Below are 17,626 nucleotides of genomic sequence, written 5' to 3'. Positions count from 1 at the left end.
TGCCTTCACACTGCGTTTGCACCGAGTGCGTCAGTTTCTAGCAGCACCACTCCTCATACGCCAAGGCAGCTTCAGCTGGAAACCTAGAACACCTAAGGACACATCTCGATTTTGTTGCGCATAGTGCGTACAGTACTCATAGGTTATGCGTTGTAATAGTGTACAATTGGTTGTAATTATGTTATTCACCAAACCTAAGGGCAACTGTTCAAAACACTATGACAAAACCTTGAGCTATTGATAATATAATTATAATAAATGGCTGTGTTCAGACTATACAGAAAAACAGTGATCACAAATATGAGAGCTAAGCAACAAGTTCATTGTGTTTGTGAAAGGGAAAAATAATAATTAAATCATTCTTTATTCATCCAGTACATTCATCCACAGCAACAACAAAAAAACTTATTTCTGAACATTCTCATCATCGATTCTGGAGAGGACATTGACACGCTTTGGCATTGCTACGATGATGTCCACCCCTGCCCTCTTCCTCTTGCCCACGGCCCCCCCAGTAGGCTGGGGAGAGCGGGCGGTCTGGGCAGAGGCTATCCTCTGGGTCTGCGCCTGCAAAACCTCCAGTGTCTGCCTCAGCTCCCGGAGCTGGTCCAAGTCTCTGATCTTCTTCACGTCCTCCATGACAGACTTGAGCCTGGACTCGCACTCCCTCTGCAGCTCGTCGCGGTCGCTGGCGGCTGGCGTGCTGTCCAGAACCCTCGCCACAGACGGGCAAGACGGAACTGGGGTGGCCGGCGTAAGGAGCACAACCTGGGAGGTGGCTTGGGCCTGTGGGGTAGCAGGGGACAGAACCAGAGGGGTGGACGGAACTATGACCTCTGGGCCGTCCCAGTCCGGGCAGGGATCCAGGGAGGCAGGGTCCAAGAGCTCGGCGACGGCCCCTTCCACCTCCGAGGGTTGGGTGGTGTGGAGGGTGAGCAGGGGGTGGTCCCTGTAGAGGGGGCTGAGGCGCTCCCAGCCCCAGTCTGGAAGCAGCCGAAACACCTGGCAGAAGTGTTCACAGGGCAGGCGCTGACCCACCCAGTCCTCACACCCGCACGACGGCAGGCTGCTCTCCGAGCCGAATCGGACCAGGTGCATGTGGCTCGAGCCGTCCTCAGCGCTGCTCCAGACCCTGAAGATCCCCTCGCCCACCGCCTCCACCTGCGAAAACAGACACCGGACGGCCGACGCCATTTTGTCCATCATCCAGGAAACCACCGTTCTGGGCCGGTGCCACAGGAAGGGAGGGATTTTGGGATTGAGGATGAACTCTCTGGAGGACTGGCTGTTGAGGTTGCTGTATCTGCGGATTAGAGAATGCAGGAGAGACCGTCTTAGATTAGGATTCATAGTCCCTGATGTATAAGGTTTATAAGCTTTAGACTAAATCTGTATACAATTAAAATGACCCATCACATAATAATGTTCTCTTGTCCTTTACCAGTAGCATTTGATTCGATTAAAAGAACTAACCATGTCAGTGTAACATGTAGGAACACGTCAAAGTCTCTGCAGGCTTCAGAGTTTTGCGAATATTGTTACATGTTCGAAGGTGGAATTCATCTACAGTATAAAACTTACAATTGAATGTCTGAGTTTTTTGTTGTGTGTTGAGCATCTTTCTCTCTCTGTCTCTGTCTCTGTCTCTCTCTTTCCCTCTCGTCACTGCTCTGTATACTTTGTGTGTGCAAGTGTTTTGATACACTAGTATTATGCCGAAATGTCCTCATTATTTCCAAAATGTCTTCATTCGTGAGGATGAATAAAGTGTTTGTCTGGCAGACAATGTATCCATCCGTCCATGGGTACCTCTGGAGCGTCTGAGGGAAGAGGTCACAGGCCAGGAAGCGCAGGATGGGACTGAGGGAGCTGCTCTTGTGGACGCGGAGCTCCTGGTGGGAGAAGAACTCCTTCTGAAGCTGCAAGCCTCCGTTCATGATGGACACCAGGTTCACCTGCTCGGCCCGCGCCACGCTCACCCACCTCTGCCACGGCGCGCACGCACACGCACACACACACACACACACACACACACGCACACACGCGCACACACACACACACACACACACACACACACACGCACACACGCACAGACACGCACACACGCACACACACGCACACACGCACACACACACACACACACGCACGCACGCACGCACGCACGCACACACGCACACACACACACAAGATGAAACTTTGTTTAAATGGGCTGGATTTAATGAGCTGTGCAATGTCCGCGACATGATTATGAGTATTGATATTGTGGTATTATTGATGTGTGGAAATATGCCGTTGGACAAAACCAGTCAATATATGTTGTTATCAATCACCCTCACAGAGAGCAATAACACGTTTCTTTGTCTCAAGTCTGCCTCCTCTAACGACTGGTGGCCTGGTGCCGCTCAGCACAAACATGCACAACAAACCTTCTCTTCTGTCAGCCACTTTTTAGAGAACCAGTTCCTGAAGAGTGGTCTCTGTGACCAGATGGAGCTCTCCTGCAGGTGCCACAGCGCCCTCCTGTGGTCGTCTTTGGTCAGTGCACCAGCAATGGCTTTCATCTTCTCCAACACCTCGGCCTGGTCTGTGACTCCACGGGCTCGGTTGCCCAGCCACTGGGTCCACGTCCTCTCCCTCAGGAAGTCGTTGTAGACCGCCAGAGAGCCTGATACAGGAAGCAGAATCATTAGCCTACATTAACATTTTGTCATTTAGCAGGCACTCTTATCAAGAGCGACTTACAGTAAGTACAGGGACAATCCCCCCGAGGCAAGTAGGGTGAAGTGCCTTGCCCAAGGACACAACGTATTTTGCACAGCCGGGAATTAAACCAGCAACCTTCTGATTAATAGCCCGATTCCCTAACCGCTTAGCCATCTGACCCCCCCAGCTTGTTAGCTACCTGCTGCACACTTGCTCTGACCGTGTAGAGGGGGGAGTGGGGTTATTGTAGATCATGAGGACATTTTTCCACCCCTTTTTAACCCTCATTGGGGTTGCGGTTTCTCTGTTTAAGTGCCTTGACTAGACCAACAGAGGGTTTCGCATACAGTCAACTTCCTCATCTACTCGAACCTTCCTTTATACAGAGTAGGCAATAAAGAGGACATTCGTATGACGTCGTGACAGCCTGACCAGCGGGGACCCGGCCTGCTCACCGGGGAACGCGGCCTCCACAGCCTCCATCTCCACGGGGCAGTCCTCAGTGAGGCAGTACGCTGGGCTCCATCCCGGACTCCACTGCCTGAACACGCCCAGCGCCTCCTTCAGCGCCTCGGCGCTCCGGGACTGCACCACGAACATCCCCACGGCCACCACGCTGGCGTTGGTGCGCACGGCCAGGAGGTACAGCGGCAGGAGGAGGCGCGCCCGCCTGTAGGCCGAGTCCAGGAAGAAGACCTCGCCGCCGTAGAGATGCAGCAGCGCCCGTTGCCACTCGGTCTGGTAGCACAGCAACATGCTGTGGGTCTCCGACTGCGTCCTGAAGAGGTAGCTCGTCTGGGGCGCCTCGTCTTTCCAGCTGTTTGATAGAGACTACAGGGACACACACATACGCAATTGAGAATGGAGATACATTTCAGTAACTTGGGAGTGAATTACAAAATGAATAACAACTTATACAGTAGTAGCAGTTATACAACAGAGCACAATAGTAGCAGTAAGATGTCCTGCCACTGTTGTAGTATGTCGTAGTGGTACAGCATTAATACTAAACTAGTCGTCGTACAGCACAGTGCAGTCTTCTCACCACAAGGTTGGCAAGGTCAATCTTGGTGAAGTTGTCCTCGGTTCGAGTCTGAGTCATGATGTCCCTGATGGTCCTCTGGGTGGGGAAGTACTTCCTGTGCGGAGGGGCCGCCCCGTCCTTGAACAGCTCCGTCCTCACGTACTTCACCATGTGGACCTTCATCTCCTGCACCCGGGTCACGCCCCGCTTCACCATGGAACGGATGTAGTCCCTCACGCGGTCGTCCACGTCGTCCGCCCCCTGGGGGGATGGGAGGAAGGGAAGGACAGGGGGAGCAAGTGGGTCATTATTGGGCTTTATCACGGCGCATGGGTGGACTAGATTCTGATCATGGAAGGAAAATGGCATTTCTGTCAAATCCAGAATGAATTGACGGATTTTTCGCCATTTGTGATTTTGGGAGGATAACAACGTCTTGTTCTTGAGAGACGCGTCACCGTGCTTACCTTTCCTATAGGGTGGCCCACGTGGTCGGAGATGTTGGGCACTCTTACGTAGTACAGGATCTTCCACTCAACTGAGGCTGGCTCCTCCAGGAGCGCATGTCTGATGGCCATGGACTTAGCCTTCTTCTCTCGCACTCTGTCCGTATCCAGCTGTTGGAAACACACACACACGCGCGCACTCAGACACCCAGCATAGGATATGTAAAATATTAACTAAGTAAAATGTGTTAATTGTCATATGGTTAGCAACTTAACAATTTCACTAAGCAGCTGGTAGATGCTTAACTGAGCACTCCATTACCTTGAACCCACTAAACTTGGCAATGCGGGTGACTGCTACTTTGGCAGGGCAGGACAACTTCTTAGTTTGAATCAAGTGAACTCTCTTCCCCTTCTTTCCTTTCCTTGCATCCATTTCTTCCTTGGTTGCCTGAAATGATGACAGTAGCAGAACGTCATTTATTGTATTTACTAAGCCAAGAGGAAGTATGTGGCCCTCTCGTTTGTTTACAGACCGTCCTATCAACAGTAGTCATGTCGCAGAACGCTGTCTTTTCTGTACCTTCGCTCTGGCTTCAATGTAACGCTGCTTCTTTGTGCTGTCCTTCTCACGGCCGCGATGGCACCCCATAACCTTCTGGCCGATAAACATAAAAGGAACGCCGTCGAAAGGGATGCAAGGAGTGTCTTTGCCCTTCAGCCATTCCCAGTACACTTTGTTTTTACTTTGGGGTTTCCAATCTACTGGGAGAAAACAAAGGATTTGGACTCAAGACAGAGCATGAGTGGTCTAGCGACCTGTCAAACGTAATAACATGACAATATATTCTAAAGTTTCTAGCTACTGCTATTCCCGTCAACAACATTAATTAGTGGGCAGACTTAGTTAGCTTTCTGACAACGTGCCTTCAGTGAAACCTTTATCCATTGAGTAAACAACGTATTTGACAAAAGTTGACGCTTCGACTTGGCAGATCCGGTCATTGACCTGTTGTAACGATTCACAGATGAAAATGTTGATAATCTTTAACGGAAACATTGCGAGCCATCAATTTGTCTACTGCACTAGCTAATTATTTAACATATGTTTAGTTTGCGTGCCATATAGGCTAATCATGCAACTTGTGCACTTCTATTTCTCGCTCAGTCTGTGGAAGGGAACCGGAAATGATTTCAATGTTTTGGTTAATTCATTGGCTCATGTGACCAACAACCGCAAACGATTGGAGAGAAACTATTGGTTAAAATAAAATGACGACTGTATTTACTAATAACGTCATACAACTGCGACATAAGCACATTGTTTATCTTAAGGTGTCAAATGTTCCAAAGATGTTACGTTCAAACTCCATGCGGACAATTAATAGGATATTTTGGAATAATCAGGAAATATCAGTCTTATGTTCACGTTTTACGTCATTGACAGTTAGACGACTGTACTTTCACTCAGCACCTGATGGAATTCTCCAGTTAAAAATGAGAAGGGCAGCCACTCCTCTATATCAAGGACCAACTGTATCAGCTATCATCGACCAGTGTGGACACGGACATGCTCTGCGAAGACATTTCTCAAATACCTCTCTTGTGAGAAGTGATGGAGCCATTGGGAAGATTGAAACAAAACATTATCAATTGGTTTACACATGCAAGGTAATAAATTATACTTATCAGGTCAGTTACAGTCTTCATGAACATCACGATTTTAAAGTCACTTCGTTTGCATCCACACAGGTGTGCTCGACCAGGTCCACAAAACGCATATCCAAGTTGGCCTATCACAAAGGTGTTGTCATAGTGACGTGCCCAGGATGTGAGAACCACCACATAATTGCTGACAACTTGGGATGGTTCTCAGACCTGGAGGGAAAGAGGTGAGTGCTCCTCATGCAACACACACCCCGTTCATAGTGATCATGCACATGACTATAATAAACTCATCAGGACTGTTTTTCTGGGAGTTTTTCCTTGTCTTCCTTGAGGGTTGAGGTTGACTGAGGGACAGTTCTATGGGCATATGTGAAGCCCTCTGTGACATTGCTTGTAAAAAGAGCTATACAAATACATTTGATTTGATACTGTCTGTCTACGTCAGGAACATTGAGGAGATCCTGGCTGCCAAGGGAGAGGTGGTGAGGAGGATAGAGGGAGGAGAAGCCTGGGAGATCGTTGCAGAGGAGTCCCTTAAGGAAGGAGGAGGAAAAACAGACACTGACTCAGGGAAATCATAAGCGTGTGTGTGTGGGTGTGTGTGTGTGTGTGTGTGTGTGTGTAAGACAAAGAAGAAGAAGAATGAGAAAGAGTGAGTGAAAATGTTAAATTGTGTTTTAGCTGTAGTGTAATAATGTTCCTTTAGATTTTTAATTCTTTATTTGTTTGTTCTTTAGAGACACCCAAGTCACCCACTCACTTTACTGAGATATTCAGACTCGCCCACTGACTCCTGCTTCCTCTGTATCCCACAACTTAATCATGTGAGCAAATAAATGAAACCAAGGCCGTAGCCATGGAGTCAACGTTGGGGGGGACAAATTAAATTTGTTATGAAAATTTCGGACAGCGTGCGTGGTTGCCTGTCGTAACGTAGCACATTCATATTTTTATGTCAATATATTGGGGGGCACATTTTGACCAGATTTGAATATTGGGGGGGGGGGGGGATGTGTCCCCCAATACGGTCTTGAATGAAACTAAATCAAACCATATCAGACTGAACCTTTATGACATGTTAATTGTGATGTTATGGGATTTTTGGATGATGAAATAATCCAGGAGCACAATGAAAAAACTGATAGCTCAATCTGTTTACTCCTAAATTTGATTTATTTTAAATTGTATTTCGAAAAGCTTAAAAGTATTTTAAACCCATGCAAGGATACCGGTGACTCAAGTCTGAGTTATAATAAAATAATATACAAATGCCACCTGTTAATCATCCATTCTTAATTAATTAATTACTATCAATTATGTCAGAGAATGTCTAATAAGTCACAGTGTCTCATGACAAGAAACGCTCGCCAACATTGTCAGTGTATGCTAAGCATGGATGCTGCAATTCAACTTTATTTTAGGAGGACGGCTATGTTGAGGGGGAGAACAATGGAAAAGTGCAAGAGGACTGCCTGCAGAAATTTTCCAGCAGAGATTACATCATGGAGCCAGCCGTTTTTAACAGCCTCAAAACGTACAAATGAAACATGCTGAATGCATGCTGAGATAATTATGAGTTATGATTGCAGTGTTAGTCACAAAGCAGTTATTTCGAAGCCAGTAGCTCACCCGAGCATGTGATTCAGCTCCTATCAGAGAATTACTCTGCTGTGGCTCAGACTGTAAACCTTCTGGCAGAGTTGCTCATTGAGATGGGTATATTGAACAAGCATCCTATGTACAATAAACTAGTTAGTCATTCTTTGTTGTGTCCAGCCACGTTATTTCCAGACAGATAAACATACATTTATTTTAATTGTTTGTATTGCCAGCACAGGTGCAAGAGCGGGTAGAAAATCACTTGAAAAGTCTTCTTATTAAACACTTTGACCCTCAAAAAGCTTCACCGTGGAGGGAGAGGTGAGATCTCAGACCTTATTTTCATGTTGGTTATAATTGGAAAAGCTCTTAGTATTGTAATTTATTAGAAACATATGTCTTCTGTTCAGACACCTGCTTGGCTAGAACAGACGATAGCCCACACGACCTGGAGAGATCTCTTTTACAAGCTAGCCGACGCCTAACCCCATCCTGATTGCCTGATGCTGAACAAGGTAGTTCTTCACCCATTCCACAGAAACAAATAGAGGCATATAAAAGATGTACCATTTCATGTCAGATATGCAGAGCAATTCTAGAATCTGTCTCGCTAATTCCCTGTGTGTGTTCAGCTCATTTCAGACGCTGGGTACCAAGGGGAGATACCCAGTGTGTGGACAGCAGGCCAGCAGTTGGAGGTGTTTTCCAGGTCCGTTCTTTGGCCACACTACTAGATGGAGGAGAGGACAACCTGGAGAAGAACCTACCAGAGTTTGCTGCAAGTCCCACTCACTCATGTTGAAGAGGAATTCTCACCAAATTCTGTAATAATATCCCAGTATGAGTGTCTGACAAAGTGGTGGCCTCTTTCTCCTACAGAAGATGCTGTGTCATGAGGAGCACACATACTAGTTTGCCCAGGCCATGATGTCCATCCTCTCCCAGGAGGAGCAGGGGGGGTCAGCCATGTGCAGGATTGGCCAGGAAGTACAGAAGTCAGCACATCAAAGGTACCTCTCTCTCTCTCTCAAGCATTTCTCTCTCTCTCTCAAGCATTCTCTTATATTTCCTTCGATGCAATGATATTATGGTTCTGATATTTTCAAATAAATTGGCAAGAGGGGTATGTGGTGTGTCTGATATAGATTTGTGTGATGATATGTGTTTCAGGGGCCATGATGCTAGTCAGATTACTCTAGCATTGGGCACAGCAGCAGCAGCCTACCCACGAGCCTGCTAGGCCCTGGGAGCTACGTTGTCCAAGGGGGCACTCAATCTCGCTGATATCACTACTTTTCAAAATGTTCAGCAGCATGGACCCTCCTCCTGTGGAACTGGTGAGAGCTGTGCATAATTCCCATGCACTTAACACTTGTGCTGCCTTCGGGTCACATCACCCATGGACAACTTCACTAAATACCAAAACAAATAAAAAGCATTTTCTATTAACCTTCGCGATGTGGGGGGTCTGAGACAGCCCCGACGGTTAAAAGAAAGTGCTTCACTTTGTTTTTGTATGCGGTAAAGTTGTCGCAATACGGCGGTGGGTCACAATGACTGATGGGTCACAATGACCCAAAGATAACACAGGGGTTAAACAAACTATAGCTGACTTGGGTTTACTAATTATAAATAGTAAAATATCCAGCCTGTCTCCTCCTGATGAATGAAATGTTGCTGTTGTACCTTATAGATCAGAGTGCCTGCCTTCCTTGACCTATTCATGCAGTCACTGTTCAAGCCCGGCTCTAAGATCAACCAGGATCATAAAAACAAGTACATTCACATTCTGGCTTATGCAGCTGCTGTGGCCTTGACCTTGGAAGAAGGTATGAGAAACCAGAACATCCCTGACACAGAATTCAGCATTTTGATATTGTTAATAGTCAATAGTTATTGACTGTTAACGTGCAGACTAATATTCCACTATTATTCCAAATATGATACTGGTCATGTAAACGGCATATTTTATTTGAATTTTCTGAATAAGGTTTTATTCAAAATGTAATATTTTATGATTAAGACTTGAATCGGAGTATGCCCGGAATGCAAACGGAGATATTAGTGGAATATTAATTTTCATTAGCCATGTAAACAGCTTAGTATGAACACTTTTTGGGAGGAAAGCAGAATATTTTGTTAATGTAAACATACATTAATCACTGTCAAAATGCAGACTGAAAATGTATCCGGTTTAAAGTTTTGAACTTCTCAATTCACCCACAGAATAAGAGGGTAAATATAAACAAAGACACGCTTAAATTCACTTCAAAGGCAAGAGACTGTCCACAACCTCTGCTGCAATGAAAACAGAGGAGCAACAGAACTTGCAGCTGAACTCAGCACTCTGTACCAGTGCATCAGGTAAGCACAGCGACCCTGTGATGACCCTGATCATGACCCTGTGGCTGAGTTCATAGGTCAGCATCATACTGAATTGATTGTCCAAAATGTTCTCCCTAAATAGTTTTTACATAAGATACAATGATGAATTGTTCCTTTTCTATTTTCCAGCTCATTGCAAGTCTAACTTCATCATGATGAATTGAGATCAGCCCTGATTGAGGATGCAGCTGGAAGAACAGGGAAAGACTGAAGGCAGGACCTCAAAGCAAGCAATGTCAGCTGACTGGCAAATGGAACAGTACTGCTTTTGGAGCACACTGAAATCAATTCACACAAAATTGTTCACAATTGAGGTGGTACAAACCCAATTTGACAGGTGTTTAGAACAATTAAAATGAAGTGGTACTTTGAAATAAGTTATATTGAAATGCTATAGGAGCAGACAAAAGAAAATGTTGGCACACCTTCATAAATCTAGCATTTTTTACCTTTATGTAATTGGAATAAATGTGTGTTTGGGATTCAATTTCTCACAAATCCAAGATGTTAATCTGTATAAAGTAATATTGATGAATGTATTCTGGGCTCAAGTTGTACCTTATGCTATTATCCATGTTCTGTCAGCATGGTGTCAGATGTATTGATTCATTTGTTTTCAATTGTGCTGTATTAATCTGTTTGCAAACTATAGCTTTCCACCAGTACTTGGAAATCAGAAGGGTTTGAAAGACGTAACCCACTCCTCCCACTCAAACTAGCTATTGTTATAGCAATGAGATGCCACCATTGGACTGTATGAAACCACAGGTTTATTCATAATTTTGCTATTTCAAATCAATTTAATACTGATTTATTTTTGACAGATTTCTACATTAGAATATGAAACCACGACACACATAAGCTGTTGACAGAGGCTAGGGCTGTTCCAGTAAAATATTTTCTGAAGGCACAACATTAAAACAATGAGGCATCTCACCTTTGGCTGAACATTAACAATCCAGGCATCTTTGTTCCATTATGTAATCAAAAGCAGCATGTTTAAGAAGCCAATCAAGGCAGGAATTAAAAACATTTTAAAAATCTTTCCCTTTGTGGTTTTACACAGTGCAGACCATTATGTTGCAAAAGTCCTTAACCTGAGATTGTCATAGGAAGATACTAGATACAAATCTTAGGGGAACCTGTTAAATCATCTTGTCCAAACTCCTTTGGGCCCCATGATTCTTAATCTACAGGTAGCTCTTGGGAACAATAGGGTCTCCGTACATGCAGTCCTCCTCCAGTGCTAGGTTGTATTGGCTTCCACTTCCTCCCTTGTAAGCACTGGTCACAATTCTAAGCCAGCCCTTTTCACCCTGATTGAGAGAAAAATACATTTTAACATTTTAAATGTACAAGCAAAACTTCTGTGGAAACCAATTTTATGAATTCTCAGGGCAATGTTGACTATTCAAAAATGTAAATTAGCTTACCCAGGGCTCTCCCCATGAGTTGCGGACAATCCAGTATTCAACACCATTCTCAACTCCCCAGCCAGCTACAGATACAATGTGGTTGATAGAAGGATACTCAACATACTCAGAGTACAGACCCCCAGTGTAGGCATCAAGTTTCTCTGTGGCCATGATCCCACAGCTAGGATAGACAAAATTATACAAATTAACTATTATTTGTAAAAAAAAAAGTAAAAAAAAAAGTAAAAAAAAAAAAAAAGGTATGAAACCTCTAAATAGTCACATTGACCAAATTAAGTTCAAGACCTGATGGGTCCTCCAGCGTAGAGCTCCGCCATCATCTTCTCTCTCCCACTGACGGACCCAAAATCCCCCACCTTCCACAGAGTGTAGTTCTGGATTACGTTGCACACCCCAAAAGTAGTACATGTTCCGCATTCATTGAAAGGTTTGCATTCTGGTGATAAACAAAACAAAATTCATCTTCACGAGTACTATAACTTGGTTTTTGATCATCTAATATGTAAAACAGGCCATTGATGTTGGGTGCCAAGAAGCTACTTACTTTGGTCTTTAGCCTGATAGTTGTTGCAGGTCTCATCAGGGATGCCATGCTTGTTGGCATATTCCCACACCCCAGAGTGGTCACCTCCATGACAGGAGCCAGCATCACCACAGTCCACCACATTCTGGACAGACAGATAGGCAGAGGGCCAGGCTCCCTTCCTCTTGATGTTGATGCGATCTTACACGGATGCAATGAACATTGTGGTAGATTATAGATGACCAATTATTCTTAAATAATGTTATAATGTAAATACAAACTTCTGCACTAAAAATGTCCAAAAAAGAAGGCTGAGCTTAAGAAAGAGGAGGTTGACTTGAAGATGAATTACAGCATACCTGCCATTGCGCTGGTGCTGCCATGAGCCCAGCAGGAACCACAGTACTGTGGAATGTGCTGGTTACGAGTAGTGCTCACATAATTGGTGCCATTGACATTTCGCCAGTCCCATGTCTTTGGCAGCTCTTCAAGGTTTAAGAATTCATGAGGACGAACTGTTGTCCTGTTATAAAAACAGCGTACTTATATAAGTATGAATTACCTACATTGTATTAAAGTCATATGCAAGTGCTTGACCTGAATATTCAAGCATGACAAGACTATAAAAAAAGTTTGTGTTACAAACCCTTTAGTCTCAGTAGCACATCTCCAACAACCACATTATAGCCAGCACAGTATTTCAAACCATAGCCTAATCAGTCAAGACAAGCCAAAACAATCACAACACTGATATACCCTCAAAAAACAAACTTGGCATGCATGTTTGTAGCGTCAGAGACCGTCAAATGAACTTTTTAAGGACAGGTATTGACAAGTTTCAACACATGCCATCTAGTCAGTCACAGCTTCAAGATTCCAGTCTCCAAACCAAGCCAGAACTCTGCTACCTTGTCTCCACACTGGGCTTTGACTGCTTCATTGATTTCACACGTCGAATAGCCATGATATGCTTCGCCTGCAATAGACTGAATCACTGCTTTTAAGTCAATGTAACGCATAAAACTGCCAGTGGCAAACATTATTCCATATTCAATATTGAACGTACATTACACTTGAGTAACATTTTCAGAAATTGTTTACATTCGTATACGATTACGGATGTTAATGCTGCTTGACAACTTCTAAAATGCAGAAGGCACAGGCTGTTCTGCCCTCATACCCGCCAAGAGGAAACTACCTAGTATCCACATTTATTTAAAAATGTTGTTTTGCAGATCAAGGAACCGAAACTACGCCACCAGTTAGTGACTACTTGCTCGATTTAGTGTTGAGAAAAAAAGCACACTACTTCTCATATTCACAAAGATGGATTCAACAAAGAATCCGTCTCTATAACCAAAACATATTTAACCTACTTAACGCCGAAGTGAGTTTTCCTTGGTGTAGGCTGATAGCATGGTTTATTCTCGTTGAAGTACCGTCCTGCCAGAACACCGGACAACATAAACAAAACCAATACAAGCGTCCGAGCCATATTGAACTCATGAAAGTCATATGACTTCTCTATCCAGTTCGGGGTTTTTATGCTGCCTTGTTCCTTGTTTATGCGCGTGCGCAGCGCAGATTTGTTGTACGCCAGGGGTGGGGAACGGCCCGCGACATCATTTGGTCCGGCCCGCCATGGCACTGCAGGAACTGCAGTGAGTGGCACTGCTGGAACCATATGTGGTATATAGGTGAATTATTCGTTGGCAGCAGCACTATTTTAATATGTGTAAGAGGACCGTGGAGGCGCGCAGCGTTGCGTACCAATGTACCAAAAAATGTTACACATTAAGTGTGGAATTCCTTTCTAGCAAATCAAACTCAGAAAACGTTGTTGGTTTGACTTAAGCCCCGAATGTTTACAACGTCTGGCTTCGCGCCTGATTAACATTCGGATCAATAAGCAGTCTAAAAAATGGTAGCAATATAAACAATTATACGATCCCTTTCCGTAATTATGATAGTCAAAAGCAGGCTGATCCGTGCCAGCTAACATAAAAATGTTCCCCACCCCTGGTCTACGCGCTGAAACTTTAGAGTTACAGATGCGTGAGCAAATGTGTAACATAAAGAGCCCCGGCCTAAAGTCTTAAATATGTAAAAAAAAAAAAAAAAAAAAGTTACATTTTATTATCTACACAGACTAAAGACAGAACGGGCCGCTTTGATAGCCCGCACAATACTATGTCTGCGTTCAAAAGCAGAAAAAAACCTCTTGCGCAAAAGATGAAAAACAATCTCAGTATTTTGTAGTCTCCGTCGTTTCATGTTTCTTTCACTAGAACATGAATGTGTAGGCAACTGCAATACCATTTCAGTATTAGCCCTACCTACAACATGCATTTTTTGTATAAGAATTTTAGAACAAGACAACACGAAAACCAGCATCTATTGTTGTTGTCTTTATTCCAAAGATAAAATTGTATTCAGTTAAAGTTCATCAAGTCCATAACTACAAGTTTGGCATCAGTTTATAGAGGCTATGGTAGAAAACCGCCAACATGTTTAATTAAAGTCCTGCAAGACGGAAACCGAAAAGAAAAATTCAGTGAAGATACTCCCTCAGTCAGTTACTTCAGGTGTCTATTTACGAGGGCATTGATTCAGGAAACAGATTCATTTCAGTGTTACAGTAGGCCTACAATAAGCCAAACCAGGTCAGCAAAATACACAAGTGGGTAAAATGTCACACATCCATAATGCCACCAATTATTGAGAGAAGTTTGAAACAAATGGAGACCAGTCAATTAAGTGCCATTCATGTTATACTTGCTGAGAAACTGCAATGCCTGCCCGTTACCAGCTCATTTTATAATCACTTTATCTCTGAAAAGTATAAAGTGTGACCACCTTGATCAGTGCATATCACGAAGAATGGCCCTAAAAAATAATGAGTACCCCTGACAGATACCGCCACTAGAATGCAAGGGCAAATGTGTAACTACTGTTGTCATGAGACTGCATTACTGTGACAGGCAGACTTTTGGGGTCAATGTGACTGAATGGAACTGCAAAAAATAGATCCAGGTACTCACAGCATGGACAGGGGAGGCAATCTCTACATGGACCCAGATCCCAGGCCAGTCGAAGCCAAGGTGAGAGCCAATGAAAAGGCCTGCACAGGAGCTCTGAGCATTCATCCGATCCTGAAACACACCAATGGCACTGCATCTCAGCATAAAGAAGTGTCATCAAATCCAGAATTCTCAAACCAAGGTTTGTTGGTTATTTATAAATTCCAATGTTTTACGAAACCAAATTCAACCTAATATAAATCAGTGTTCACACATATTTTGGACTTATTTTCAACATGAATCTTCCATGGACATCGAACCTAACTAGCAAGAACAAAAATCAAAATTTCTTGATGTTTCTGAAACGACTTTTATGAGCTCCAAAATTTGAAGACGAGAAGTTTGACACTTGAGGATGAGGAGGGGGACAGCTTACTGCTACAGAGTTCTTCACGTCAGCCACAGCGGAGGTAAACTCGCCAAAGTGCAGTTCTGGGCAGTAGACCAGAGGATGAGCCAGGTCTCCACTGCTGCAGCCAGCACGCACACAAGCAGCCTCCCATTGCTCACTGTTGGTCATCACGGCCGCATGGTACTTCCCAGTGGATATCCCCTGAGAAAATGCAGAACAAAGGAAACCAAGTCATGCGACAATTTATGCGAGTCAGCAAATAAAATGCAAGTGTAAGCGTTGGTTAATAATTTTTGGGGGTGATTTTTACAGGCTAACTCATAACCATGCATGTGATTTTCTGTGCAAGTTCAAAGCAAGTTATTGCCTGGTTAAATCCTATATTATTGTTGAAGTAAATATTAACTGCTTAAAATTCCTCTTACAAATTAACACATTTATTTTTACTAGAAATGTGTTTGTTAAAAACAACAAAACACAACTTGTTCAGCGTTGTATTCTATTCCAATGTGAATTTTGCTAGGATTAGTCATTTAGATTTTTGCTTATTCCAATAGTATTGCGAGCAAAGAACAAAGTGCGGGTTTATTGGGACTGTCACACACCCTATTTAGCTTGTAGATTTGTTAATCTCTAACTGCATATTGTCAAAGTCAAAGCACAGACGGCAACGTCACTAAGTTCTTTCATAGGCAGTTCTACTATACAATCTGGTCAGTGTAAGGAGGTCAGATGGGAGTCAGATTGGTGAGCAGTTAGGGAATCGGGCTAGTAATCAGAAGATTGCCGGTTCGTGCCAATGACGTTTTGTCCTTGGGCAAGGCACTTCACCTTACTTGCCTCGGGGGGAATGTCCCTGTACTTACTGTAAGTCGCTCTGGATAAGAGCGTCTGCTAAATGACTAAATGTATAACTTTGTGCACTTATTTAATACCCAACCCAAAAAGTACACTTTTAGCAACCGGTATTCTAAGTCAATGGCCTAGGCTACAAATATATAATGCTTGGAAATGTATTTGATCAACCAATTGAACGTTGTTGGGTAAGTTACTTAAAAAAAAGTAATTTATTACTAATTACTTCATCAATATTGTAGTTAAATTACTTTTGTAATTACTCTGTCTGAAAAGTAATTTAATTACTCAATAAGTAATGTAATGCATTACTTCTTGCAATCCCTAAAAACCTTGACTGGATAGACAACAGAAAGGAAAGTCTTTCAATAATTAAATACAAGTCAAACATGGAACAGTTTAGCCTTTTAGCTTTTTAAAACATAGCCTACTAATACTTAACATTTTAGTAACACGTGTAACCTCTAACCAAATGTAACCTTCTTTCATCTTTAGTTACCAAACAATAGGTGCATAACACAAAAGCTTAACTTTAAGTTAAACATGACATCACAGGATTCTACAGTACGCAGCAGTAGCATCTCTTCCTGCTAGTTTGCAATATTTTTTTAAAGCTCACCTTCAGACATTTTCTGCACTGGCGATGTAAAATCAAGTTTTGCCTGCTTAACAGGTGTTGCTGTCGATGCCAAAGTACATTCCTAGTCTGTGCAAACTTTCATGATGAACATGGATCACTCAAAGCTGTTTGTAGATGCTGCCTTGTGAGGTGCTTCAGTACTTGTGCTAGCCGCAGCCGCATATCGTTTTTTCTCCCCAGGACATAGCACTTTACATTAATGTTCGTGTTAACCTGTGACAAAAAGTACTTGTATCTACAAGTCATATCTGAACTGTCTGCCCTGTGAACCGGTTGCCCTCCCTTTTGATCTTGCTCTTGGTGACAACGGTGCTACTTCCCCACTTCTTCCTCAGACTAGGCTACACTGCAAAACTACAAAGACTTAAGTCACTGTATTGTTATAGTGGCTGGCTTCCAAGCCAATCAACTCCTCTTTCCAAGCAATGACTTGATGCAGATAGTTCCACATTAGGTTTCAACTGCAAAGTGGGGCAAAACCTTTCACTTTACTTATTTTCATGCATTTGTTATGTGAACCAACAATGCAGGGATTTATTTTTCTTCAACCAAAATATGTCAATTGGACAACAAATTTTTAGAACATACTGTTTGGTACATGCATCTGAACAATGTGAACCCTCTTCCAACACTTGTAGAGCTAATATTATTATTATTATCATTATCTGAGCAATAACTGAACAATTTGAGTTCAGTTTTATCTGAGCTATGTTTGTTCTTAGAAATAGTTTGATAGATCGCTCTCTTAGGCTTTAGGGTGAAGAAGTATTGTTTTGGACTTGTATCATGGCTAATATCAATTGTGTGATTTAGCTAGCTGCGACGAGTATGACACATCCCTTCTTTCGAGTAAATAATATAATTATTGTGTTGCTGTTTGCATTATAAAATAAATACATGTTTCCATTAGTATAC

The 17,626-nt window shown here is 43.3% G+C and overlaps 2 protein-coding genes, 1 long non-coding RNA gene and 1 pseudogene across 6 annotated transcripts; 2 read left to right on the top strand and 2 right to left on the bottom strand.

Moving 5' to 3' along the window:
- Window positions 1-345: 345 nt before the first annotated feature.
- Window positions 346-5,368, bottom strand: LOC146236094 (uncharacterized). The gene is made up of 9 exons (XM_084686583.1): window positions 5,101-5,368; window positions 4,757-4,935; window positions 4,496-4,624; window positions 4,195-4,344; window positions 3,749-3,988; window positions 3,159-3,534; window positions 2,427-2,665; window positions 1,810-1,985; window positions 346-1,303 (listed from the first exon to the last, which is right to left on the bottom strand). The coding sequence occupies exons 1-9, from the start codon at window positions 5,231-5,233 to the stop codon at window positions 406-408; spliced, it is 2,520 nt and encodes an 839-aa protein (XP_084542709.1). The 5' UTR covers window positions 5,234-5,368; the 3' UTR covers window positions 346-405.
- Window positions 5,369-6,419: 1,051 nt separating this feature from the next.
- Window positions 6,420-7,603, top strand: LOC146236093 (uncharacterized). The gene is made up of 2 exons (XR_014740900.1): window positions 6,420-6,665; window positions 7,263-7,603. It is a non-coding gene; the product is annotated as an uncharacterized LOC146236093 (long non-coding RNA).
- Window positions 7,604-7,943: 340 nt separating this feature from the next.
- LOC146236092 (negative elongation factor D-like) lies at window positions 7,944-10,868 on the top strand (annotated as a pseudogene). Its single transcript, XR_014740933.1, has 6 exons — window positions 7,944-7,955; window positions 8,320-8,450; window positions 8,611-8,777; window positions 9,134-9,269; window positions 9,667-9,804; window positions 9,955-10,868. The product of XR_014740933.1 is annotated as a negative elongation factor D-like (transcript).
- Window positions 10,573-14,841, bottom strand: ctsz (cathepsin Z). 3 transcript variants are annotated; one of them, XM_084686584.1, is made up of 7 exons: window positions 13,161-13,323; window positions 12,693-12,770; window positions 12,144-12,307; window positions 11,806-11,985; window positions 11,547-11,697; window positions 11,259-11,421; window positions 10,573-11,141 (listed from the first exon to the last, which is right to left on the bottom strand). In XM_084686584.1, the coding sequence occupies exons 1-7, from the start codon at window positions 13,277-13,279 to the stop codon at window positions 11,016-11,018; spliced, it is 981 nt and encodes a 326-aa protein (XP_084542710.1). In that variant the 5' UTR covers window positions 13,280-13,323; the 3' UTR covers window positions 10,573-11,015. The 3 variants fall into 3 exon arrangements, with proteins under 3 accessions (XP_084542710.1, XP_084542712.1, XP_084542711.1); XM_084686586.1 differs by lacking the exons at window positions 12,693-12,770; window positions 13,161-13,323 and adding an exon at window positions 14,826-14,841; XM_084686585.1 differs by lacking the exon at window positions 12,693-12,770 and having other exon boundaries at window positions 13,161-13,320.
- Between the last annotated feature and the right edge of the window lie 2,785 nt (window positions 14,842-17,626).

The sequence above is a fragment of the Hypomesus nipponensis genome, chromosome 22 (genome assembly GCF_054491055.1).
Source record: "Hypomesus nipponensis isolate SF chromosome 22, ASM5449105v1, whole genome shotgun sequence".
Taxonomy (NCBI): Eukaryota; Metazoa; Chordata; class Actinopteri; order Osmeriformes; family Osmeridae; genus Hypomesus; species Hypomesus nipponensis.
This window is presented reverse-complemented; position numbering and strand designations above follow the sequence as displayed.

What these genes read in the sequence shown, in the direction of transcription:
- LOC146236094 (XM_084686583.1), bottom strand. Translation starts at nt 5,233, where the DNA reads ATGTTTCCGTTAAAGATTATCAACATTTTCATCTGTGAATCGTTACAA. An exon ending in TTGACCTTGCCAACCTTGTG is followed by an intron (nt 3,535 to 3,748) that starts GTGAGAAGACTG and finishes GTGTCCCTGTAG; the next exon opens with TCTCTATCAAACAGCTGGAA. An exon ending in TTCCCTCAGACGCTCCAGAG is followed by an intron (nt 1,304 to 1,809) that starts GTACCCATGGAC and finishes TCTAATCCGCAG; the next exon opens with ATACAGCAACCTCAACAGCC.
- ctsz (XM_084686584.1), bottom strand. Translation starts at nt 13,279, where the DNA reads ATGGCTCGGACGCTTGTATTGGTTTTGTTTATGTTGTCCGGTGTTCTG. An exon ending in AAAACTCACTTCGGCGTTAA is followed by an intron (nt 12,771 to 13,160) that starts GTAGGTTAAATA and finishes GCAGTGATTCAG; the next exon opens with TCTATTGCAGGCGAAGCATA. An exon ending in CTATCAGGCTAAAGACCAAA is followed by an intron (nt 11,698 to 11,805) that starts GTAAGTAGCTTC and finishes GTTTATCACCAG; the next exon opens with AATGCAAACCTTTCAATGAA.